The sequence below is a fragment of the Plasmodium chabaudi genome (assembly GCF_900002335.3).
Source record: "Plasmodium chabaudi chabaudi strain AS genome assembly, chromosome: 10".
Classification (NCBI taxonomy): Eukaryota; Apicomplexa; class Aconoidasida; order Haemosporida; family Plasmodiidae; genus Plasmodium; species Plasmodium chabaudi.
This window is the reverse complement of record NC_030110.2, coordinates 383,932-411,302: the sequence shown is the minus strand read 5'-3', so window position 1 is coordinate 411,302 and position 27,371 is coordinate 383,932. Positions and strand designations below refer to the sequence as shown.

General features: G+C 23.2%; 6 protein-coding genes across 6 annotated transcripts; 3 read left to right on the top strand and 3 right to left on the bottom strand.

Annotated features, from left to right (window-relative positions):
• Positions 1-1,624: 1,624 nt before the first annotated feature.
• Positions 1,625-5,344, bottom strand: PCHAS_1010000 (ataxin-2 like protein, putative; the record flags this gene model as incomplete). Its single annotated transcript, XM_016798293.1, has 9 exons — positions 1,625-2,353; positions 2,471-2,584; positions 2,679-2,776; positions 2,911-3,072; positions 3,199-3,231; positions 3,347-3,456; positions 3,591-3,766; positions 4,028-4,146; positions 4,441-5,344. The coding sequence occupies 9 exons, from the start codon at positions 5,342-5,344 to the stop codon at positions 1,625-1,627; spliced, it is 2,445 nt and encodes an 814-aa protein (XP_016655522.1).
• Positions 5,345-8,340: 2,996 nt separating this feature from the next.
• Positions 8,341-9,840, top strand: PCHAS_1009900 (GTPase Era, putative; the record flags this gene model as incomplete). Its single annotated transcript, XM_729378.2, has 1 exon — positions 8,341-9,840. One exon carries the CDS (start codon positions 8,341-8,343, stop codon positions 9,838-9,840), a length of 1,500 nt encoding a protein of 499 aa, XP_734471.2.
• A 281-nt stretch (positions 9,841-10,121) lies between these two features.
• PCHAS_1009800 (conserved Plasmodium protein, unknown function) lies at positions 10,122-11,066 on the bottom strand (the record flags this gene model as incomplete). Its single annotated transcript, XM_016798292.1, has 1 exon — positions 10,122-11,066. One exon carries the CDS (start codon positions 11,064-11,066, stop codon positions 10,122-10,124), a length of 945 nt encoding a protein of 314 aa, XP_016655521.1.
• A 2,271-nt stretch (positions 11,067-13,337) lies between these two features.
• PCHAS_1009700 (glucose-6-phosphate isomerase, putative) lies at positions 13,338-15,074 on the top strand (the record flags this gene model as incomplete). The annotated part of the gene is made up of 1 exon (XM_734781.2): positions 13,338-15,074. The coding sequence occupies one exon, from the start codon at positions 13,338-13,340 to the stop codon at positions 15,072-15,074; it is 1,737 nt and encodes a 578-aa protein (XP_739874.2).
• Positions 15,075-16,664: 1,590 nt separating this feature from the next.
• Positions 16,665-21,909, top strand: PCHAS_1009600 (conserved Plasmodium protein, unknown function; the record flags this gene model as incomplete). The annotated part of the gene is made up of 3 exons (XM_016798291.1): positions 16,665-21,491; positions 21,598-21,714; positions 21,877-21,909. 3 exons carry the CDS (start codon positions 16,665-16,667, stop codon positions 21,907-21,909), a joined length of 4,977 nt encoding a protein of 1,658 aa, XP_016655520.1.
• A 35-nt stretch (positions 21,910-21,944) lies between these two features.
• PCHAS_1009500 (conserved Plasmodium protein, unknown function) lies at positions 21,945-27,020 on the bottom strand (the record flags this gene model as incomplete). Its single annotated transcript, XM_729655.2, has 1 exon — positions 21,945-27,020. The coding sequence occupies one exon, from the start codon at positions 27,018-27,020 to the stop codon at positions 21,945-21,947; it is 5,076 nt and encodes a 1,691-aa protein (XP_734748.2).
• Between the last annotated feature and the right edge of the window lie 351 nt (positions 27,021-27,371).

The window sequence follows — 27,371 nt, the reverse complement described above, 5'->3', positions numbered from 1 at the left end:
CACTATTTTTACTACAATTAAAAATTCAATTGTACAATTGTTTTTATTTTATATTTTTTCATTGTTCATTTTCCATAAGTAATATTTTTTCCGTTACACCAATGTAAAAATATACATATACCAAATTAATTTTATATCATTTTTTTTAAATGTTATTTAAAAATACTAGTATTTATTATGTCTATATTTGTTTTTAGAAAAGATGAAGCAACAGAAATATATAGAATTTTGTAGAACAAAATGGGGGGCAGACATTATACAAAATAATAGACAAAATTGTGATATTTAAAATACTTTTTTTTGTTTTTATATACTAATTTTATATTTACCATCATTCAATATACGCATAGAAAATAAAAAAAATTATTACACATATCTTTTTATTATTTGTGTGTGAGAAAAAAAAAATAAAATATGTATTATTAACTATATAATATAAATATATCTAAATATGGTAGCGTTTTTTTCAGCGATTTTAATTTGTTCTACATTTTCTATAGTATATTTTTATTTGTGTAATTTATGAACATTCGAATTTTTTTTAGATTTAGTGGGTATAAAACAAGAAAAAATATATTAGTTTATTATATAGCCAAATTTAAATATTTTTATTTTTAAAAATTTGTAATTTTCCAAAAAAATATAATTTAAAAAAGTTAAGTAAAAAATGGAATAAAAAAAATATATATAATGGTACACCAATAACAATAAAATATGATAAATAAAAGTATGTAAAACAAAAATGTTAATAATATAGTTAAATGAAATTAAAGTAAAACCACCTATCATATTTTCCTTTTTATCATTAGTACGGTTTTATTTTACAAAGCATAATTAGGTGCCTATTGGGTCTATTCCTAAAGAATATATAATTAATGTTAATTAGGTATGCAGGTTACACACAAATAGGGTATACCTCTGCGTAATTAAAAATATATAAATATGTGAATAATTAATTCATACGATTATACTAATAAATTGCATAACTAGAGTAATTTGAAAAAAAATGCTTCTTTATATATAATTATAAAAGTTTTTTCTATAAATTTTATGAGATACGTAAAAAATGTTTTCAAATTTATAACAAAGGTTTGATTCTATGCATTATATGTACGATATAAAATACCAACTATATTACAATTTTTAATTTTACTTGTATACATATATTATTTTTTTTTCTCTATCACTAATCGTGATAAATCTTATATATGGATAGTTTCCACATATATGCAACACTTTAAGTAATACTGTTACAAAATCGAGTATTAATATGAAACACAAATTATAATAAGTTATTTAAATCTATGGATATAAAATTAATTATTTGTAGAATAAATAAATTGCTTATATATCATAAATGAATTGTCCAATAAAAAAATATATCTAATAGTTTAATTTATTATAGTTAATTAATCTAATTTAATTGAATTTGTTGTAATTTTACCTTGTCTTAATTATTTTTAATTTCTTGATATTTTAAATATATTCGCACTATCACTAGATTGAACTTTATTTTATAATAATTACCATAAAAACATAGGTGTCAATATATTGACTTTTTAAATTAAAAAAAATATATAATACAGATTCATAATAGCATCGCTGCAAAAGCGTTATAGCCTACCTAGGCATTATTCATTCGGTGAACAGGAGGGACATAATAAATTTGGCATTGATACTTCGGAAAAAACGGGGAAGATGGAGAATGAGGATTTGAATATTTTTGTGGATCCATAACAACAAAATCTGGGGGATACGGTGGCATATTCATATTATGCATTGGGGCATTTGAATTATTCATCATATTTAAATTATTATTGGTATTAGTAATGTTATTATTTACCCCGTAATTCATATTATACGGCATATAAGATACTCCAGGGTAATGCATACGATTATTCGATAAATGTGGGTTTCTTAGTGGGTACATATTCATATTTTTATTTCCTGAATAATTTGTATCTATATTTGTTATAGGCATATTAAAAAATTGACCATTATTTGAATTTATGGGAACACAATTATTTGGATAATATCCCCGAACATATGGATTAAAATAAGATCCACCTTCCATAAATGGAGTATTCATTGCTCTAGGAACTACAGGTATAAATGGAAGATTAACTACAATATTTGAAATATTTTGTTGTATAGGCATATTATTTGAAAAACTCTTAATATCTTGATAATTATTTGAAGATGAGCCTGATGGTATTTCCCCTAATATCGTTTTATAGCTCAAATTTTTTGTGCTTTTAAATTCCAGCGGTGTATTTTGGCAATCTTCTTCTTTCGAATATTTTAGTGCGTTATCCATTACAGTATCAAAGCTTTTATTCGTCTCAACCGATTTCTGCATTGAAGATAAATACATATAATTATAATAATTTTATATATTAGTGTAAAAAATGAAATAAAAGTATATATTGTTACACAGATAGATTTGAGTGCATAATCTTAAAAAACTTACGACTGGAAATGAGCACAATTTTGTGGAAGATTTTAAATCAGCATCATCTTTAATAGGGGGATTATATATTGAATTTTGAAATTTGTTCAGCATCATATTTATGTTTATGTTTTGCTGCAAAAAATATGTAAATAAATGAATATATATACATGTATGAATGCATATAAACTATTGAGACCCCATTTATTTGCATATCCATATATCTTACGTAAGCATAAGGGATTCCATCATTTCTGTTCATGTTAAGATCATCAAATTGAAACATTTTATTATTCTGAGGATCTGGCATTACATTTTGATAATAACCTACGTAACAAAAAGGTGTGATATAATTGAGTGTGGAAATAGTGTAATAGATACATATTTTCAGCATTTAATAAAAGTATATATAATGGGAAAATATGTATATATATTTGTGGAATGATTCCTTTTTTTCTAACCCATATTGGGATCCGGAATGTTATTTTTCATGTTGTTATAATTCATAATATAGGGGTTATATGGGGGCATGTTCGAGCCATTTGGTATATAATTTGCATTTAAATTGGGGTTAAAATTCATGTGATTCATCATGTTTCCATTTCCTTGAATTTTACTCATATCTTCAATTTTTGACGAAAAAGAAAAAAAATATATAGCTATGCAATTTTGTACACATAATTAAATGCTTATTTCTTAATGTATTTTCTATAATTATCTGTTAAGTAATAAAGTATATTATCACTCACCTATATCTTGCGCGTTTTTATATTTTCCTTTATCTGTTGTAAGATTAGATTAAAAAGAATAATAAATATGTTGCATTTTAATAAGAAAAAGCAACGATATTAGTGATAAAATGCAATGTATCAATTTTCATATCTTTATTGGAATTACCTGAAGCGTTGGATAAATTTTTCTGATTTTCATTAGATAACCTATTCGGTGATCCCATAAAATTTTTATTTGTCTTTGTATTTGATTCTTTTGCATTTAAATTAATTTTGCTATAATAAATAAAAAAATATGTATAATTAACTCAGGATGGAAATTTAATTAATCAGATTCTATGAGCTAGATAAATCACGACAACATTTTCTGTAGATATGTACACATCGATATATGTGAATATGGTCATTACTTGGCTAGTTTTTCATTAAATTCTTTAGCAGCGGTAATAAATTCCATTTTTTCTGTGGATTTATCTTTCTTGTTTGATGTTCTATTTTTGGTTTTGTTTTTGAGCATAATCCATTCTGGTCTCGTTTTTTCATCCAGTTTTGGTAGTGCAGGTTCCAAATTTAAGGCATTAATACCCTGTGAAATTTGAAAGTCCATATATGTATCATTATATTTTTGCATAAAAATGAAAGTAAATAAATAGTAAAAATTTTGAAAAGAGCAAATTATGAAAACAAAAAATGAAAATGATAATAAATGATAGGATAAAGTGGCACTATATTGGGCTAATACAAGTACATGTAAAAAACAATAGACAATAAAAAACATGTATTTTTCAAATATACATTTTTTATTTATCTATTGTTTTTTTTATTTTGGTTTGTTTTCATATCTTACAATAAACTCGGCGTTTTGGGTTGCCGGATTTTTCGAAGACCCTTTATTTTTTTTATTGCTAGAATTATTTTCATCATTCGAAGACGATATTGTAAAATTTATTTTTTTTTGCTTATTTACTTTAAAAGGTAAGAAAGAGAAAAGAAAGAACAAAAAAAATGTGTATATATATATATATGTATTGACAATTCCCATATAAATGGGTATGCATATGCATTTGTGTATCAAATGGAATATGCAAAAACCAAAAAAAAATATATATAAAGAATAATATCATATATATGCAAGAATATGCCAGAGTATAAATTTGTGTACACACACATGCGCACATATAGCTAGAAATAGAAATTCAAGAATGAATAAATTGACAGAATTATGAAAGAATATATGCAGGAGCTGTTAAATATTTTTACTTGGATATTTTTTTTCATTTTCCTTTTTGACAAGTTGAAGTTTTTCCTTTAAATCTTTAATAGTGAACTGGTGGAACCTAGATTTGTTTTTGCTGCTATTACTGCCATTATTGTTGTTATTACTATTATTATCATCTTTTTTAAACTTATGAGATTTTGCAAACTTATCCTTATTTCGTCTAACGGCCCCAAATAAATCTTCTTCATCAATGTCCTTATTATTTTTATCAGCATCTTCTGGATCCAAATGGACCCCTCTATTTTCTAATTCTTTTGCAATTTTTTCAGCTTGAAGTTTGACATGATGTGGTACTTTATTTATGTCTAAATTAGTAGTATATATTTCTTCTTTATATGTAGTTGTAACACCATATAATTTTCTGTTTTGCTCAAATTGATCCCATGGTTCATTTAATTTATCATCTAGTTTTAATTTGGCATAATTAGGATCGTCAAGATTATTATCATCACATACCCATCTTTTTAATTCTCTATTAGCTGAATGTGATTTCTTTTTTTTTAGAGATATATCAGCATCAATTTTAAAATTATCTTTAACATTTTTTACTTCATCTGGATCTTTTAATTCAAGGTTTATATTTTTGGCTATAATAGTAGTATATGCATTTTCTGGAATGATCATAGCTTTATTTATTGGACCACTAAGTTTATCATTTTTTGCTAAAACTTGAGCATAATTTAAGGATATATCACCTTCTCTATTATTACTATTAGAATTATCTGAATTACAATTATACCCATGAAACAGTCCTTTTATTTCATTTCCATCTTTCATATGCACATTTACTTCATTTCCAAATAAGCATGTCATAACATATGTTAATCTATCTTCATTTATTTTTTTGTGTCTGTTTTGCAAATGGTTGTTCTCTGTTTTATTCATTTTAAGTTCTACTTGCCTAATTATTTATTTACCTATTGTTTTTATTTATTTCAATTCATTATTATCTTATAACTTCTGCGTTATTTTTATGGAAAATTATTGGTCTTTTATATATTTTATGCCTAACTGTTTTTTTGATGTTAATAAGTATTTGATAAGTTATGAGGTGTGCACTAATGTCACGATGTATTATGGAAAGTTGTTATATGATATGCTTTAATAGAATATAACAACTGCTTAGCGCATTTAGTGGTTCTTTTATTAGTTTCTTTCCACCCCTTTCTATATCCACATGCACTGTTCCAAAAATAATATATTCGAAATACAAATATAACTGAAATAATTCAATAATAGGAACATAAAAAAAGTGATGTAAAACAAATATATAAGATAACAAATATTATAAATATATACGAAAAATAAAATGCATCCACGAACAAATATATAATGTGTATATTAATATTGCTTATAATTAAAATTTATATTTTTTCATTATTTTTGTTTTCTTTTTATTCCTTTTTTAACTAATATGCTATGCCATAATAACCTCGTGTTATTATTTCTTGGCATTTATTTATGGCGTTTCATATATTTTACATAAATACTATAAACATGCACCTGATAAATACAAATATAATATATACTATATATAATATCTGAAAATATAAGAAATATCAAAAAACCTCCATAAAACAAATATTCATAAGCGTTTTATATATAACACGGAAATTTTATTTAACAAAAAAAGAGCGATCAATAACGAAGTAAAGAACGAAGGAAAGTAAGAAAGGCTATAGGGGAATGCATTATATATATATGCAATGAATATAGTGAAATAAAATATTATAACTTTTATTATGAGTTTAAAAGAAAGGGTATTACTACATGTATATGATATAAAACGTAATATGCATATAAATCGTATTCAAATTAAATTATTATATAATATGCACGCATATAATAATTGTACTATGGTATAAATTTTCAGCCTATGTAAATATAGGTGAATTTTGTGCGACGCAAAATTGTACGCCTTTATGCATAGGTATCATATGTGCAATATTTATTTATAATAAAATTTATTGTATATACATAGTTTTTACCCCTACTTATTATCTTGCCCATTTTGTTTGAACTGTATATATTATATGAAAAATATATTAGCCTTTAAATGTAATGCTTTAATTAATTATTATATTAATGATGATATATAAAAAAACAAACTTATGTATCATTTGTGCTTTCAAATTTACTATATTTTGTGTTCCCTTCAAAAAAATATATTTTATATTACAATGCATACTCATATTTTTTAACAGCAAAAATTATTAATATGATTTTAGCCGGTATGATTACTATACTATTATGCTTTATTTGTATTTTTTACTTACATTCGTTTTTTTCCATAATAACAATATTCAATTTACACTAAAGGGCTTAGAAATGTAAATATTTTAATTTAAATGCAAAAAATAAATTGCAAAATTTTTGTGTAAAGAAAGAAGATAAAACAAAAAAAGAATATATGGATGTGTGTGCCATTCATTTGAAACTGATTTTTATGCATAAAAATGTCTTTCTAATGTTAGCAAAAATTGATAATGGCACCATAATTAAATGCTTGTACATATTAAAAAAGAAAATAATATAAGTTTTAATACGAGATGGAAATAAGGAAATAACCTAATACATGTATGGCAATTTCAGAGCACGACCTTATTACATATTTTGTTGTTTTGTTTTAATTATCCAATGAGTGGTAATTATTATATATATTAAAAGCATGCTTGCTTTATAAAATGAAATTAAATAAATATATCGGTTAGCTTGTTATTATATAATAAAAAAAAATATAAGACGTCTTTTCTACAATAGTTTCGACTTAGTTGCTATAATTAATACCGTCATTATTTTTATGTAAATCTTTACATATTTACATTCTTTAACAACTCAATAAAAATATGTATTACCTTATTTTTATATTTATATGAAGCAATATTTCAAATCTTGGATAATTTTATAGGAATATACACATGCCTACCACAACATATACATGTATATATATATAATTTTAGGTTACAATTTTTATAAAACAAAAAAAAATCAATAGCATTATTTCTTTTTTCAATATTGTTTATTTTATACTCTTTTATTTCAATAATATTATTATTGCTTATTATCCTTTCTATGCTTAAGAGCTACATTTTACTTCCAAAACATAATCAGAAATGGTTAAAATTATATTGTAGATTAAAAATGTATAAAATAAATAAAACCTTTTATTATATATACATTTTTTAAAATGATTAATGGTATACATAAATATGAAGTGCTTTTGTAATGACAAAAATTATAATTGATTGGTTTTTTTTGGAAAAATATTTTTCTTAAGTTTGTTGGCACTGACGTTTTTTGGGATAATGTAGCTCTCATTATAAAATTATTTATTTGTACAGTATGGAAAACATAAAAAATAATTTTTAAAAATTAATATACTGGTTTATAACTGTATTTTAAATGCTATAATATATATATTAATGTATGGATATGTTTCTTTAAAAAATGTAGTTTCTTTAATATGGGTTATACATTTTTTATCTTCATTTTATTCCATTTTTATGAAATTATATAATTAGATTTACAAGTTAGTATGCATAATTATATTATATAACAATTTTTCCATATATAAGTAGAAGATAAAAAAAATTAATAAAGCAACTCTTTTAAAGGGATAACTATTTTTATTATAATTATGAAAGCCTTTATTTTCTACCCATGTAGGTTGCATTTAGGGGCATATATATGTAAGTGAAATTTGTTAATATATATAAAATGGTACTACAAAAATGATGAAATAACGCTGTATTTTGTATGAGCATATTAATATGGTAGCATAATTACTAATATTAATTAGTGTCATGCATATATAGGTGTGTATTTTCTACACTTATTATGCATATGTCTTATTGATTTGTCTCATATACTTATAAACTCAGATGTTCAGAAAAAATATTACTTTATTTAAACTGCTAAGTATAAGGGACAAATGGGTATTTTTTTCGAATGTCCGTAACTTTTCTATATTAGAAAGATATATAAGAGCAAGACCCCATGCTAATGAATTGAAAATAAATGACATAAATATAGATGATAGTAAAAAAGATGAAGATACAAAAAACAAAAGTAAATATTATTCCCCTAATATAACAAGAGGGGTAATACCAAAAAGTGCTTATATGAATACATGGAAAATTCCAGAGCAGCCAGAAAATCCTAAATTTTTAAAAGTTGCAATAATTGGAGCTCCAAATTCTGGAAAAAGTTCCTTATTAAATACAATTTTGGATAAAACCATTTCATCAGTTTCACCTAAAATTAATACAACAAAACAAGATATAAAAGGGATATATACTAAAGACAATGTTCAATTAATATTTATTGATTCGCCAGGAATTATACCTTCTCATAAAAAAAAAAAATTTTGTAAAGAGTTGGTTAATTATGCTTGGAAAGGATATGAAGAGGCTGATTTAGTTTTATTTGTTGTAGATACGGTTAAAAGACCTACACACGATATTATTAGTATTATTAGAATGTTAGCTCCCAAACAAATTGAAGCATATAATAGTGATAGTGAAGATGATAATGAAAAGGAGAATAATATTTATAATCTGACTGATCACAAAAATGATGATATAAGTAATGGTAATGAAAATGATGCTAAAATGGGAGTACAAATATTAGAAGACGATAAAAATGAACATAATATGAATCAAGAAGTTGCGACCATCCCAAATAATGAGAAAGTATCAGATACTAAATCTAATGACAAATTAGACTCTGAACAAATTATAGATTATTTTTCATATGCCATGGATAAAAATCCATTATATAATGATAAAAGTGTTAAAGAAAATTTATTTGAAAACCGAAAAAAAATAATTGAATCTTATAATCAATCACATAATAATAAACCAAAAATAATACCACCCGTCATTTTAGTATTAAATAAAGTTGATTTGTGTACAGAAAGTAAATGGTCAAATGCAAGAGCCAAGGAATTTATGAATAACGGGAAGTTTGATAATATATTTTTTATATCTGCTAAATATAATAAAGGTGTAGAAGAGCTAATAGATTATATATCAAAATTTAAAGCAAAAGAACAACTATGGGCATATCCAAAAGAAGAAAGTACAACTTTAACCAAAGTACAAATTGTAGAACAATTAATTAATACATATTTATATTGTTGGTTTAACAAAGATGTTCCATATAAAATTAAACATCATATGATATCATGGCATGTAAATATAAACAATTCAATAATAATTGAATATCAAATTGTAGTGAAAAGTGATAAAGTAGCTAAAATGATTTGTGGAGTTCATAATAAACTTATACTTAATATGAGAAAAAATGTGTCTTATAAATTAACGAAATTATGGGGTCAAGACGTATATGTGCACATTCATGTCAAATCTATTAACACGTGAATATTTGCATATATCCATATACAATTATCATATATAATTAAAAAAATTAAATACATGTATAACTCATACTATTTTATTATATATGAAAAAGTGTTCATATATTTTTTATTATATTTCATTGTCATTTTTTTGCAACATGCAATTATATATGTTTAAAATTTGTTTTAATTTTTTTTGTATTAAAGTGTTAGGTATATATTGTTTTTTAACTTAAAAAAATGTAAAATAAAATATTGAAAAAAACAAATAACAATAATAAAGCTAGCTATTTTACAAAAAAATTAATTGAGGTCAGGCCAAGTAAATTTGGCTTGTATAAAATTTTCCTCAGGTAAGTTATAAATAAAATTATACATTCTAATACAATAAATGGTTAAATTCATTAATTCCTTTGACATTTTCTCCTTTTCATTGTCATCATAAATATGATTAAAAAGGAGATTGTATATTTTCCCCGCGTAATATTCTTTACCTATACAGTCGTCTAATCCTATACAAAAACCTAAGGAGTATTCTTGCATATTTATTAAATATGTATTAAAATTGAATTCTGATATTTTATATTTTATAAGTAATGCTCTATAATAGTCCCATATTTTTTCCCATAATAAAATTTTTAAACTATTATTATTTATAAGGTTTAGCTTAGCACAATATATCCATACGTGAATACATAAAAAATACATAATTTCACGAACGTTATTTTTGTTTATGTTGAACTTAGAAAATAAGCTTTCGTTGTTTATTCTTTCATAAATTGGTGAAATAAATACGTGAATATTTGCAGTATATTTCAAAAATATATTATTATAGATATTATTGTAAATTTTATTTATTATGGGAGTTGCCTTGATTTTTTGTATAGCATTATTTAAAAACTTCACATAGTAATAACCAATTAAGCTATTATCACTTTTCAAAGTATCTATATCACAACTATAGTCCTTATAATATTTAGAGACCTTATCATTTTCTTTGTATTGTTTTATATATTCATATATCATATATCTATCAATGTATATATCCTTATTGGATGCTATAATTGAATGCGTTTTCTTTAACTTCTGTTCTTCTTCTGGAGTTAAGATATATTCACAATATGATTCATTAGTGGTTTTCCATTTGAGGTTTTTATCGTTTAATGCATTATTAATTAAGCATTTAAATCTTTTAGGCTGTTCAAAGCATTTATTCTTTCTGCATGTGAGAATAAATAGTTTATTCATTTTTTGTCATCATTCAGTATAGTAGTATAGCCCTTAATGGAAATATATGTATATTATGCAGTTGTACTAATATTCCCATCCTACATGTATTAATTGCATATTTTACAAGCAATAATTTTTATTTCCATTGAGACTAATACAAGTAGGATATATACTCTAGCATTATGTGAAAATCATCTATATTTGTTTACTTTATTTATTCATACTTCTTTACACTATTTATAAGCATTTGATATATTAATTATTGAAAAAAATACAATTAATAACAGATAAATTTTTAAATATTCATATACAAATATATTTCAAAAGATTTTTATATGTGCATATGGCTTCTACATATTTTATCTTTCCAACGAATATAATCTTGCATATTTTCATTAATATGTACTATATATTTCTCGTTTTGTTATTTTTTTAACTTATTTAAAAAAAAATATAAGCATGTATAACATTTTTTTTACTGAACTTTTAAATAATTATATTTATTTTGTATATAAAGCAAGTGTTTTTATTTTCTAATTTCCCTATATATTTTTATCATGCAAATACAATAATCGTAGTTTGTCTTCGATTTTTTGTTCATCTATTAACACATCAAAAAACTCCAATGAATTATGACGATGTTCCTTTGATATTTAACAATTGTGTACATAATGAGTACTTATAAACTATTATTATATTTATAGTAATTTAAAATAAAGCAATAAAATACACGTAAGTTATAGGAATATACAACAAATGCTTACAATTTTTTGAACAAAACCCTATTACGTATTATAATATGAATATACATTAGCATAGTGATAATTTTAAATGAATGAAAAGAACATTTTTTTGGAATGACTATAATTTATTTTTTCAACAATCCTGTTTACAATATTTAATTCCATACAATTTAAAAAATGAAATAACCACATTCATCCAAATATTACATTTATAGGAAGTAATGAAGGCCACCTTTTTATTTAAAAAATAATATATATTTCCTAATTTTTTATAATACGAATATAATTTTTATTTATAAAATAAGTAATAAATTTCTATGTCTTTGGAAATATATTTTTTATGTAGAGAAGCTTAAATGCTGGTGTTTAAATATAAAGTGTAAACAGGCCATAACCGAATAGGCTTTATGCAAAAAATATAAGCAGCGGTTAACTTTTAATTACTTTAATTAATTTTTTTTAATTTTTATTCCCCTTTAAAAATTATAATTTGGTTTAGTTTAATTGAAACCCCATTACATAACTAAGCTATATTATGCATTTTCATATATATAATATTATGGGGAATTTATTATATAATATACGCCTTAAAATTTTCCTACATACGCATATATATATATTTTTAAATGCATATTTAATGTGCATTAAGCATGCCATTTCATTAAAAAATACGGAGTATTTATATATATATTACTATAGGAATATTTCCATTTTATTACAATGGAGAAAATAAATATCCAGCTAGTATATATAACTTTTATACAATAAGCCTTGAAAAAGCATAAAAAAAAAAGGTTACAAATTTTATAAGCTGTAGATGATGGTATGCATGTATTAATTATAAATGAAAATATATTAATAAAATATGGAAATATAAAAAAACAATAAAAAAAATAAAAACAATAAAAAGAATCTTAATTTGAAATGTATAAGAATAATAAATGTTTTAATTTTTTCGATTATTTGTTGCAATAATACTATAAATAAATAATAAAATAATATACATATATATATAATATATTATATAATTTTAAAGATTTATATTTAACTAAAAAAATGATTATATTATTTTAAGAGAGTGATTTTTTTTTCTCTAAATATGTAAAGAATACGCAAAAATATATTATTTTTGTTTGTATCAATAATATGTGAATAGTGATAAATTGTGTGTAAATTTGTAAAGTTTCCATTAAATTTCTATTCAATACATATGACTTCCCCCCTGATTTTTTATTGACCTTTTATAATTTTATAAACAGGTATTGAGATTAAAAAATACCATTACATATTACATTATATATAATATTTTAGCTTATTTGTACTTATATTTATTGGCACATATCAAATATTTTTTAATTTTTAATATTAAGACAATAAATAGCACCTTATTAATTAATTTATTTTAATTGTGTATTTTTTTCTCGTTTTTCGAATTATATATATGAGATTTATTTATTTATTTTCCTTTATTTGAATTTTGTATTGTTATTATTTAATATTGTGCATTTTTTAACGTGGAAATTTTGTGTTTCGTACAAATTAAAAAATGGATATAACGAGCTTGAAAAGTTACAAAGATTTGATAGAGCTAAGCAATGAAGAGAAAAAGAAGGACTTAAAGGATTATTTAGAGGATAAGAAAAGGTCTGAGCTTTTAATAAAAAAGTTTAAAAGTTTATATGTTGACTTATCACGCCAGAGATACAATGAAAATACTCTTAATAAATTAATCGAATATGCCGAAGAGATAAAATTAGGAGAAAAAATTGCAAGGACATTTAAAGGTGAAAAAGTAAATATTACCGAGAATAGAAGTGTATTACATACAGCATTACGAATACCAATAGAAAAAATAAATAGTCATAAAATAATAATTGATGATAAAAATGTATTAGAAGATGTACATAATGTTTTAAAAAAAATAGAAAACTATTCTGAAAATATAAGAAATGGAAATATAAAGACATGCACAAATAAAAAGTTTAAAAATGTGATTTGCATAGGTATTGGTGGATCTTATTTAGGAACACAATTTGTGTATGAAGCCATGAAATATTATTACACAAATGAAGTTATTTGCAAAAATAAGATTGATAATAATACATTAGGGACCGAAACTTTTAGCATAGCTTATGATGAAGAAAAAAATTTTAATTTAATTTTCTTAGCTAATGTTGATCCAAATGATATTAATAGGACTGTACAAAATATTGACCAGACCGAAACATTAGTTATAATTATATCTAAAACATTTACTACTGCTGAAACTATGTTAAATGCTAGAACCATAAAAAATTGGTTAAAACTAAAAATAAAGGATGAAAATGATTTAAGCAAGCACATGGTAGCTATAAGTACAAATTTAAAATTAACAGATGAGTTTGGAATAGATAGAGAAAATGTTTTTGAATTTTGGGATTGGGTTGGAGGTCGATTTTCTGTTACTAGTGCAGTTGGAATATTACCATTATCTATAGCATTTGGCTTTAAAAATATGAAACAATTTTTAAATGGCTGTCATGATGTTGATGAGCATTTTTTAAATACGGAATATAGTAAGAATATTCCTGTTTTATTAGCATTAACTAGTTTTTATAATAGCCAATTTTTTGATAATAAAAATGTCGCTATATTGCCATATTTTCAAAATTTATTAAAATTTTCTAAGCATGTTCAACAATTAGCTATGGAAAGTAATGGAAAATCTGTAGATAGAAATAACAATTTTATTAATTATAACACATGTCAAGTTTATTTTGGTGAACCTGGTACTAATGGACAACATAGTTTTTATCAATTAATTCATCAAGGTCAAATAATTCCAGTAGAGCTGATAGGCTTTAAAAAATCTCACTTCCCAATACATATAAAGAATGAAAAAGTAAGTAATCATGATGAATTGATGACAAACTTTTTTGCACAAGCTGATGCATTGGCAATTGGAAAACATATAGAACAGTTGAAGGAAGAAAATCATAATAATGTATCTATTGATATATTAAATCATAAAGTATTTAAAGGAAACAGACCATCAACTTTATTACTATTTGATGAACTCAATTTTTATACATGTGGATTACTTTTAGCAATATATGAACATAGAATTGTTGCTGAAGGGTTTTTATTAAATATAAATAGTTTCGACCAATGGGGAGTTGAGCTAGGAAAAGTTCTAGCCAAAGAAATAAGAAACTATTTTCACGACACAAGAAATAAAAAAAATACAACTACATACCATTTCAATGAATCTACTAAAATATTGTTAGATTATTATTTAAATTAATTGTTATAACCTTTAATTCTGTACATAGCATATTGATACAGAACTATTAACCCCAAGTGTAATATTATAATATTTTTTATATGCACATACACATATATGTTTATTACTGCAAAAATGCAGGCGATACACGTTTAAACATGTTGCTCTTTTTATCACTATATTATGTATAGAAAATACAAATACAGATATTTTCATTTATTAAAATATTATTATTTTTTTTATTTAACCATATTATAAAAAAAAATATTTGGCTTCTAGCTATATACATAAATTTATGTATCCCTTTTTTTTTACACATTAAATGCGACTATCTCCATATAAAAATACACAATTAAAAAAAAATGATAATACATTATTAATAATCTATTACAACTTTTTTAATTTTTAATATAATTTATTATTATGATTAAAAAATCAATGATATTTTTTGATGGATTAAATAAAAAAAATGTAAACATTTTTTTGTCCATAAGCTAAATACACATTTTGTGTGCATAATGATTTATATACAATTATACATTTGTATTTTTATATTTTTTTTTTAATGTGTAAAATTTGTATGGTATATAAATGAAAAATATTATACAATTCATCTCTTGTTCTTTGGTTTCATGCGTAAATATTTATATAATTTAATATTTTCACAATGAAATAAAAGCTATATTATTATATATTATATATAACAAAATAATAAATTTAAACTAAACCTAAAAATAATTACAATAAATATTCATAATTTTATTTATTGAAAATAATTGGCTTAAGTGATATTGCATGTTGGCTGAGTATCCATAATTATTATAATATGGATTATGCAAATATTGCATGCAATAATTAAATAAATATATTAAGTTTTTTTTTGTATAAATATCAAACAAATTTTAATAATGGTCAGTCTTGAGTCTCGCCTGAATTAAAGAAAATAAATGAAAATAAAGTTAAAAAAGTAAACGGGATGATGTAAAAGCAAAAAATGCTTGATTCCCCGTTTCAGCGATCAGAAGCTACTATACCTTTTTCCAGCAATGAAGAATAACATTGAATTATAGAATACACCGCAACACCATAAAATATTGTAATAAATTTCGAAAAGTATACAGAATATATATGTATGCGCAGCGTATCAATTTAATTATAGGATATACAAATACAATTGTATTGCCAAATAAATCGTATTATGTGATAGGTCGGTATTTTGATAAAATAATGGAAATGATATAAATAAATAATAATAAACATAATTTATTATAATATTATTGCTTATGTTACGTCATCTTTTAAATTGTATTTACTGTTTGATGTATTACCATTTCATTTACCTATTTGTCTTTAACTTTGACTATTTAATTTGAGGAAAGATGCTACTTGTTTTCTTAATTTATTAATAGATATAAACTATTTGTTTGTTTAAGTTTATATTGTTATTCAAACTGTATAGCATACCCACAGAGATATAAATAAATTGGCATCCTTTGTCGTATATCTCACATTAAGCATGCGTACCCATATGTGTCTAGATTTCCCTAGATATTTGTTAATCAGCATAACTCCATACACATTTTACTTTTTTTCCATTTTTCTGATGTCCAAATGATGCCAAAGGCTCGGTTGATATTTGAACGAGTTATATTTATACTGATATACATAGGAACAATATATACTTTTTGGAATTATATGAGTATATACAATGCCTCGATAAGATATTACAGTTTTTTTGCTCTTATAGCTATATATACTATATCTTATTTATTGGCAATATTACCCGAAATAATTAATTCGATTAAGGATGCATTATTTTATAAAACTCGAAAAAATAAAATTTATTCACATTCATTAAGAAAAGATGAAGCTTCAAAAAGACGAAAAAAAAAGGATAATAATAAAGGATTAGAATTCGTAAATTCCACTGATACTAATTTATTATACATTAATCAGGGTACTGCTAAATATGAGCATATAAATAGAGATAATTTGAGAATATACAACACATGGAATGATATAGAAGAAGATAATTACAGTAGTGAATATGATAGCGATAAAGAGGGATGTGAAAAAGAAAAAAATACATACGATGAAGAAATAAATGAAAACAAAACATATGGCGAAGAAACCCGAACGATGGATACTGAAGAATTGGACCATTATGTGAAGAAAGGAGATCAAATAAAATATACTACTATAAATGGCGAAAATAATATAAACGCCGAAATAAATGATTATATTTTAAAAAAAAAAGAAAAAAATAAAAAATATATAATAGATATCATTGATGATATTGAGGATATATTTAACGATGAGCAAACGAAAACGGTAAAAATGAAAGACCAAATGATTCAGTTTATAGAGTTGAATTGTATGAATAGCGAATTAGAAGAAACGAATGAAGATCCAGATGAAAATGAGAACAATCGTAAAACCTCAAAAGGAAAATTATATACAATAGGAAACATAAAAAAGGGAAGTAATATGATTATTTCAAATAATATGATTAATAACGAAGATCAAATGATATTTAATAAAAATTATAATTTGGATGATTTAAATTCATATATTCATATGTCACTTAAAGACAATAGACGATCAAATGAGTCTTTTTTATACGACGTAAAATATTTAAATGCAAAAACTCTTGATTTTTTAACAGATAATAGAGAATTAAGTTTAATGTGGAAAGCAGATAATTTAAGAGCGAAACGAAAACAAAAAAAACGAAAGTATATATATTTCATGTTTAAAGGTAGACAGGATAGTATTTTTGGATTGAGCAGTAGTTATTTTTCTTGGTTCAAACCTAATGGAGATAAATATGTACTCGATAGTTTTTATGAAAGAAATAAAAAAGTGCAAAAAGTTAAATCTTTTTCACGTTGGCATAATTTATTGCTAAAAATTATAATAAATATAAAAGTAACTTATTTGAGTTTTTGCAAAAATTCATCTTTTCTTATATCTGATTTAATAGTTACAATAGCATTATTGATAACATGGATTGGTGCATATAATTATTTTCGTCGATATGATCCTTTAACAGACAATGGTATGTTTAATTGGAATACAGATTATTTGCCTAATTTGTATATAACTATTGAAGGGTATTTACAAAGTATAATATTATATGATATATGTATAAAACTTATATTATTTTTTATATCACATCATAAGTTTAGTTTTTGGTTTGCATTGAACATGTTAAACACCCCTTTTTTATATACATTAATATCGAAGTTTACAACAGTAAAGTATAAAAGATATGGGTGGTTATATTTATCAGGACCTTTTAGATTTATAAACATTTTAAGAATAGAAAAATTATTTGTAGAAAACACAACACGTTATAATAAGTTAAATTTGCCTCTAATTACATTATCAGTACATATAATTATCCTTATTTATACTTATGCTTGTATACACTTATTAATTGAACAACCATGTAAAGGAGAATATCAATTATATGATTATGTATTTTCAGTTATGCAAACATTAACTACAGCTGCATTAGGAAGAGGTACATGCTTCCCTTTTTCACTGGAATCCAAAATTGTACATACATTTTATATTTGTATGGTATTTACTTATTTACATTATAAGATTCGATATTTAAAAAATCACTTAGTAGAAGATAGGCAAATATATGGAAATATTCCTAATATTGGATCGAGATATTTTGTAATAATTGGGCATATTAAGCCTATTGCTTTATATGTTATAATAAATGAATTACAATCAACTTATAATAACATTGATGATATAATAATATTAACAAGTTTACCTGTTAGATTTTATTTAAATATTATTGAATTATTAAATAGAAAAGGGTTAATACAAATCAGTTTGTGTAGATATGATTTAAACAAGCCATTTCCATTAACTATTAAAAAAATAATATCCTATAGTACCGGAATATTTATATGTAATAATATTGTGAATACATATCATAATATTAATAATGATATGGAGACATTAAAAAGGTATAACGAAATAACATCACTCGGTCCATTTAATAAATACACATCAGTTCTTTTAAATAATATGTGTAATTATAATATTTTACTTAAAAAAAATTATAGAAATATTATATGTCTAAATGATTTAAAAATGAAACTTTTTGCAAAAACAATGGATGATTGTCCAGGCATGTTCTTGTTAATTCTTCTTCTCTTCATTAATATTCCTCATATACATCAAGCAAAAACTACTGGCTTGTTGAAGAATTATTTTGATAAAATTAATTTAGGCAGTGATTCAGAAAACGAAAAGAAATACAGAAAAAAAAAATTGTATCGTTGGAAAAATGAGGCAAATGAGAAAAGTAAAAATGGCAAATTGAAACGGTTTCATACTTCGTTAGGTAATAGTTACAATCAAGAAAAAGGAGTGAACTTTTTTGAAAATAAGAAAAATAATAACTATAATATTGAAATAATTGAAGATGGAAAAAATAATTATAAAAAAATCAAAGATGTAGATTTAAATGTAATAGATGAAAATACACAGAGGAAGGCTAATAAAATATCAGAAAATATAAAAAGAGAAAAATATATATTCAACATATTTTCTAAATTTAATAAAAATAAAAAAAGAATGTCTTTATTTCCATATATGAGGAAAAATATAAAAAAAAAGTTTTTGGATAATTCAACCGATGAATATAGTTATCATTACAGTTCATATAATAACTATTTAGATTATATAAAGGGGATTAAATATAATATATATAAAATAAAACTACCAGCTTTGTTTTTTGATCATTATTTTACAACTATTGCCCATTATATGTATATGAATTATAATGCTTTTGTAATTGGAATCATTAATGAATATTCTGAAATTAAATTAAATCCTATTGATTTTATTTACAAAAATGAAGACGTTCAATTTATTTTGTTAACTGATCAATATAATATATTGCAAAAAATCAAAAATATTAAAAATATACAATTCGATTGGAATAATAATATAGAATCAATAAAAATAAAAGTTAACAAGCAAAAAGATGCCAAGAAAAATATGGAAAATAATACAACGAATAAATCTATTGATAAAAGTTGCAATAACTATTATAATAACAAACTAAAATATGATAGCAGCGGAATGTACTTTGATCCAGTTTTAAATATATTCAGAGTAGATAATTATATACAGGCTTTAGAAATATTTAAGTTAAGAGATGAACAAAACAATCATATGAGAGCATCTAGTAAGGACTCATGCTATTCTGAAGTTGATAATACAATGAAGAAAAATAAAAATGGAATAAAAAACGTGTCTAATAAACCTGAAAGTTATGAAAATGATGGAAAAAATGGGTCTCTTAGTAGTATGAAGGATTTAGAAACAGACAGAAGTAAAAGTAAAAATGATAAGCCTAAAAGGAAAACTTATAAAAAGTACATCCCCAATTTTATGATTTTAATAAATTGGGCTCAATCATTAAATACATTTTTAAAAATATTGTACAAACGAAAAAAACATAATATTATTATACTAAGTGATCATGTTCCTGCATATATATATAATAACAACTTATCAAAATATAATATATGTTATATACAAAAATCACCATTAATTATGTTTAACTTAATAATTGCAGGAATATTAGTATGCAAAAAGTGTATAATATTTAAAAATTATTTAAAATTAAACTCATATGAAAATATAATATCTCATAATGAAAAAACCGGATTAAATTATTTTGAATATATGTGTGAAACTAATGACAATGATACTATTATAATTTTTAATAATATACAAAATATATTAAGAAGAAGAGATAAAAAGGATGCATATATCGATTTTTTTATTAATGAAAATAATAACTTTGATGCATATAATGATTATTTAAAAAAAAAATTGTCTATGAAAAATGAAGGAAATGCTTATGAAGATGAAGAAAGAAATAAATTATTAAACAAAATAAAAAAAAATAATAGCAAAAACAAACGAAAAAAAAATATATATATTTTAATAGAATTAAATAATACATTATGTATACAATATTTAAATAATGATGTATATACTACTGTTAATGTCATGAAAGACAAATTGCACAACCTCAATGTGAATATAGCACATAATTTATTATTCATCGAAAATTATAAAAGACAAATACAATTTTTTAAATATGGGAATTTATTAGTAGAAAATGTTTATAAAAAAATCGAGCACATATTTATAGATAATTATTTTTTTTATCTATACTTTTTACAATTTACTTCAGCAAGTGTATTTGTCGATGAGCTTATTTATCATTTAATTGGGTATACATTTCCTATCAATAATAATTCCATAGACATTTCAATAATCGAATCCTTTATACATGGAACCTATTCCGACGAAAATAAAAAGTTTAAGACAGATTTATTGTTGAAAAAAATCAAGTTAAAATATCACGGAGTTGAGTTTTTCCGCATATTTCAGGTAGAGTAGTGAATGCTACCCAGTGTTGGATAGCTATTATCTATAATTACATTTTAAGTGCAATTTTTAGCACCACAGTTAACATATATTTATTTTTATTTCGTAGAAATATCTTAAGAAAGGGGCGATGATAATCGGAGTTTATCGACTTAACGAAGATAATAACATGAGCATAGTTATTCCATGCCCGGAAAGGAATTTCATTATGCACAAAAATGATAGGGTAATTGAGAATGAAAATGAAAAATGAAAAATAAAAACTAAAAAGAATAAAAAATATGAACAATATAATAATAAAATAGTATGAAAGAAAAAATTAAAATAAGCCTAATTTATGGAAACTATGATCTCATTTTGACATTCTTTTTTCCTATTACATATGCAGGTGTATGTTATACAAAACAAGTATAACCCCTAGGAATTATTCCAACTGCTTTTTCTTCCCTTTTTTGTTTAAAAATCTTTATATATACATATATTTTCTGTATTTTGCATATAACTTACTCGAGATTTATAATTATTTGGTAAGGAATCTAAGAAAGATATATGAAAGCTTTCAATGTTTTTGTTTTTAAGTGGAAGACAATTAAAATAGTTATTATTACATAAAGCGTTAAATAAACTTAAGCTTTGCGAATTAAATAATTCCAAATATTTATTAGTTTGTTGAATAATTTTATTCATTTTGTTAATTTTTCTTTTCTTATGAAAAACAATTTTTTTTACTTTTAAATTATATTTATTCATATTTATTATGGTATTCCTTGTGTATGTATTTTTTACATTCATTTTGTTTTGGATTTTATTATTTTCACCATTTTTATGATATTTTATTTTTTTTGTATCATTTACTATATTATTAAAAAAACTACAAGAATAAAATATTCTTTTAAATAAACTAATTTTGGGAATACTTTTATTTATTTTAGTTGTATTAGTAGACATGGGTAAATCATTTTTTATTTTTATTTGTTCTGCCAATTTGCTATCAGATGTTAATGCTTTATTTATATAATTTTTTACGTCTTTCCTATTTAAATAATTTTTCTTGACCACAATTTTCATATTTTTATTTAATTGCTCATTTCGACACATTTCCGTATTGTAGGGTTTATTTCCATGCGAATATATTAATTTTGATGGATTCTTTTTGATTATATTATTTTTTTGGTGGTTATAAGTTCCTTCATTGCTTTGGGCATGTTGATTCATCGTTTTATTATTGTGCATAAGCATATTTTTCTTGCATTCCATATTTTGTAAATCTATACGATTCATATCATCCGTGTTTAATATCTTTATGTTAGCGTTACAAGAATCGTGAATATATAAAGGTGTACTTAAAATATTTATGTTGTCTATATATGTGTAATCATATATATTATGATTTTGTGAGATGTTACATATTTTTATATGGCTATTCATGTTATCTTTAACGTCAAATAAATTACCATTTGTTGCGTAATTCGTATTTATTGCATACTGATTCTGTTTGGTTAATATTTTGTTAGCATCTATTAAATTGATACTAATGTTTTTATTCGTGGTTTCGTTTTTTATGATATTATTGTAACTGACAAAATTCATAATCGAATTATTGTTTGTTTCGTTATAATCACTTACATTGTTTTTTAAACTTTGTTTTATATTATTTTGATTTGAATTAGTATTTGGTAATAGATTAATGTTTTCATCTTCTTTAGGGGGAATTGGCTCGTGATATGTATTGGATGTATTATCAACGTGTGGGGTTTGATCAGGAACACTATTTGATATATCTATTTTTGGGGCAATATCATTCTGTGGGTATATTTGTTTATTTATCTTTGCTTCTTGACAAATTTGTAAATTTTCATTTTCAATTTGTTTAACCTCCATTTTGTAATCATCAATTAAGCCTATACTAGTTTTTTTTTTTTTATTCAATTTCGTTTCTTTTTTTTTTATAGTAACTATTACTTTTAAATAAAAGACCCATATTAATTTTTTGTCCATGATATATAGATTATTTATAAAATGCTGGTTATCATATATTGGGGTAATATATTGATGCAATTTTCCAAAAATCAAAATATATGCAATATAGTATTCTATCAACTTGGCTAATATATTGTTATGATGTTCATTTTGTTGTTTTTTTACATTCATATATATGATGAAGGGTATTATATATTTATCAAAGACACTATTTTTGTATACTTCCAAGCCTTTGTTCTTTTTTTTGTTTTTCTTTTTTTTTTTAAGTTTTTTTACTATAATATTTTCTTCGATTGTATGATTTTTTTCTAACTTTTCTATTTCACATACTTCATCATGATTATAAAATTGAATAATTTTATTTTTTTCTGTATTATCTTCCTCAATTTGGCAATTTTTTTCTAATGTGTTTATTTTGTTTTCTTGTCCTAGTTCTTTATGAATTTCATCAATATTCCAAGCATCACTATATTGGCGTATTGTTTCCTCAGAGTTATTACGCGACATATTATTTTCATTCATTTGCGTAATCATATGATGGTAATTATGTGTTTTGTCATCTTCTTTCTCATCATTATTAGCATCAATTTCGTTATTACATATACCAGGATCAATATTTTCTTCTTCAGCTAGTGTTATAGGCAAATTTTCAACTATATCTTCGTCGTCCTTCTTGCATTCCTCCATATTAATATCGAACATTACACCATTTTCCTTTTTTTTTGGCGTTTGTTCATCCAAATTTTGGTCATTATGTGTAGAACTTAGTAATATTTCCTCTATTTCCATATCTTCATTTTTTTGAGAATCCTCTGATTGGCTTATTTCATTAGAATATAACTTTTCGTTATTAATGCTAATAGGATTTTCCTCCACTTTTTTAGTATCTTCATTTTCATTTTTATGACTTTCTTCTATGTCTTCACAATTTAAAGTATAATCATTTTTTTTATTATTTTTCCATGCTTTTACATTTAAAAGGAATTTACCTTTCATATGAAATTTGCGTTTATTGTCTTTTTGTATTTTTTTCAAACATACTTTGTCTTTATTTTTTGTTTTGTTTATAATATGTTGGTCATCCTTTTCGATGAATTTTATGCATATTTGAGATTCAGTATTCATTTCATTTTGAACATTATGACCTATAGGGGGATTTTCTATAATTGGGGTTATTTCTATACTTTCACAATTTTTGTGCATTATTTGGTTATTCTGATCATTTTCTTTTATTACTATATTTTCAGATTGAATTGTAGTTTTTTGAGATGGTTCTTCATAAAAATCATCTAAAAAAAATTGGCCAGGAAATGCTTTAAATAATTCTTCTATAGTTCTTTTTATTTCCTTCTCTAAATTATTTTCTATATCCTCTTCTGAATTCACAACTTTACGATGTTTTATATTTTTATAATTATATAATGACTGATAACTTTCGCTATTTATTTTTTGAACTAAATTACCGTCTTTTTTTAATACATGTTCAAATGATTTTACAAATTTTTCATTATTTTTATGCACTTCTGAGTATATCACTAAATTACTATTTTTGTTTGTTTCTAAATTATTTTTATTGTAATGTTCATAGCTGCTATTTGCATATCCATCAATGCTGTATTTGTTATCACTATATTTTTCGTTTGTTATTCCAATAATATTATTATCTTGGTTGTTATTCTTAACTTTATAATTATCGTTTTTAGAATCAAACATATTGTTACTCATGAAAATATCCATATCTTCATCACTTGTTGGATATCCATCATGTGAAATATTACATTTATTTATATTATCCATATCAAGGCTAATATTCGAGTTGATCTTCTCATAGCTATATATGTTTTTTATAGAATCCGTAGCATTTTCATCATTACTAGGTGGAATTATATTTTGTTGTGAAAAATATGAACCTTTTGAATTATTATCAATAGTTTTTTCTTCCTGATCATAATTAATAGAACATTTCAAATCATTAGAATTGTTCGACAACTCATGATTATATTGTTCTTTATTATCCAAAATAGGGGATTCAATAATTTGTTTATTGTTACTATTTTGATTTTGCTTGTTTTTTTTATTTTTTTTTTTCCTATTTTTTCTTTTCTTTTTATTTTTCACCTCTTGTTTACTTGTATCATTTATATTCTCATTATCGCTAATTTTTTGGGGCGCTTCAAAATATATGTTTACTTTTCCTGAAGCAACATTGCAATTTTTCTTTGCCTTTTTTTTCTTTTTTTTTTTCTTAGATTTTTTATTTCCGTCTTTGTTATTATTTTCCAGCACTTTTTTTGGAGAATTCTTATCTTCACATTCTTCATTTATTATTTTGGCGATCGTGTTCTCCAAAATTGGGGGTGATTTTTCTGGTGTCTTTATCTCGTTTGGTATAGAAGGATGGCTTGTGCATAAAACATCAGCATTATTATTATATGTGTCAATTTCATTATGTTGCTCATTTTTTGGATTTATTACACTTTTAGGTTCATTCAAAATAGTTTTGTTTACCCCTTTACAAGTAATTATTTTTTTTTTGTAATATTTTTTGAGCATAGAAAAGTGTAAATATGTAAAAAAATGCTGCCTATTTATCTTATATTTTTTTAGCACATTATAAATCTTTTTTTTTGAAAAATCACAAAATAAGTTATACTTTTTAGGAGTACTATTCTTGTTTATTGTTTTTCCTTTAAAAAATGTTTCGTTTTTATTGTGTGGTTTGTTCGTAAATATAATTTTTTTATTTACTACTATATATGCATATTTTTTGTTTAAAATTGAAATAATTCCAAGATATTGGAACTTTGATATTTTGTTCTTTATTTTGTGTCTACATATTAAATTATATTTTTTTTTTAGTAGTTTTTTCTGTAACCATTTATGTTTTTTCTTTTCTTCAACATTATTGTTTGTTATTTTGGGAGGTTCGGCCATTTCTTTCGTTATAGATTCTTCGTTTGTTTTATCGTCGTTGATATTATCATCGGATGCATTATCGTCACTTTTTCCATCACTATAGATATTATCTGTATCGTATATATGCATGTAATCATTATTATCCTTATATTCTGGTAATATTTCTTTATTAGGAAGTGATGAATATGATTCATTTTTCATTAATATGGTATCATTTTCTTGTTCGTTGTCTTCAATTTTACAATCGCTATCTTCATTATCATCTGTATATTCATATATAGAATAAAATGACATTTTTGATGATACTATATTTTCACTATAACTTCCAAAATTTAATAAACTTCCCTTTATAAATTCTCTTGAACTTTTTATTTCATAAAAAATAGATTCGTTTGTGCCTTTGCAATCACTTTCATTGGAATTGTTTAAATTGTTGTTGATATCATTATCTGTTTTGTCTATTTCTTTATTAGGATTCACATTATTGTTTAAAAATCCAAAATATTTTTCTAAAATTGATTTTTTTTCTTTTTTATTAGAATCTATATATGATTTATTCTCCTTGGGAGGGTTCATAGAGACATTAATTTCTCTGCCCTCATTATATATGGACTGATTATTTTTCCAATTCGTCATATTTATTTGATGTATATATAATAATATGCATTGTAACTAATAGAAATATATTGTTGTTAAAAAATGTGTATGGATATATGTGTGCATCTGTGGTATATTTTTTAAATATATATAAATTTTCAATAAAAAAACACTACAATTCAATGTCTAATTATATGAAAATTATGATTTATTAACGTGCGCATTTGTTTATTTTTTTTTTAGTTATATAGAGGTAGTAAAAAATATGTGCACTATTTTTTTCAGTATCAAAATTTTACAAGTTATAAATCGACAGGCGAATATATGCTTAAAGGGGTAAAAAATATAATAATTAATAAATAAATAATAATAGTAATCATGTATACTATT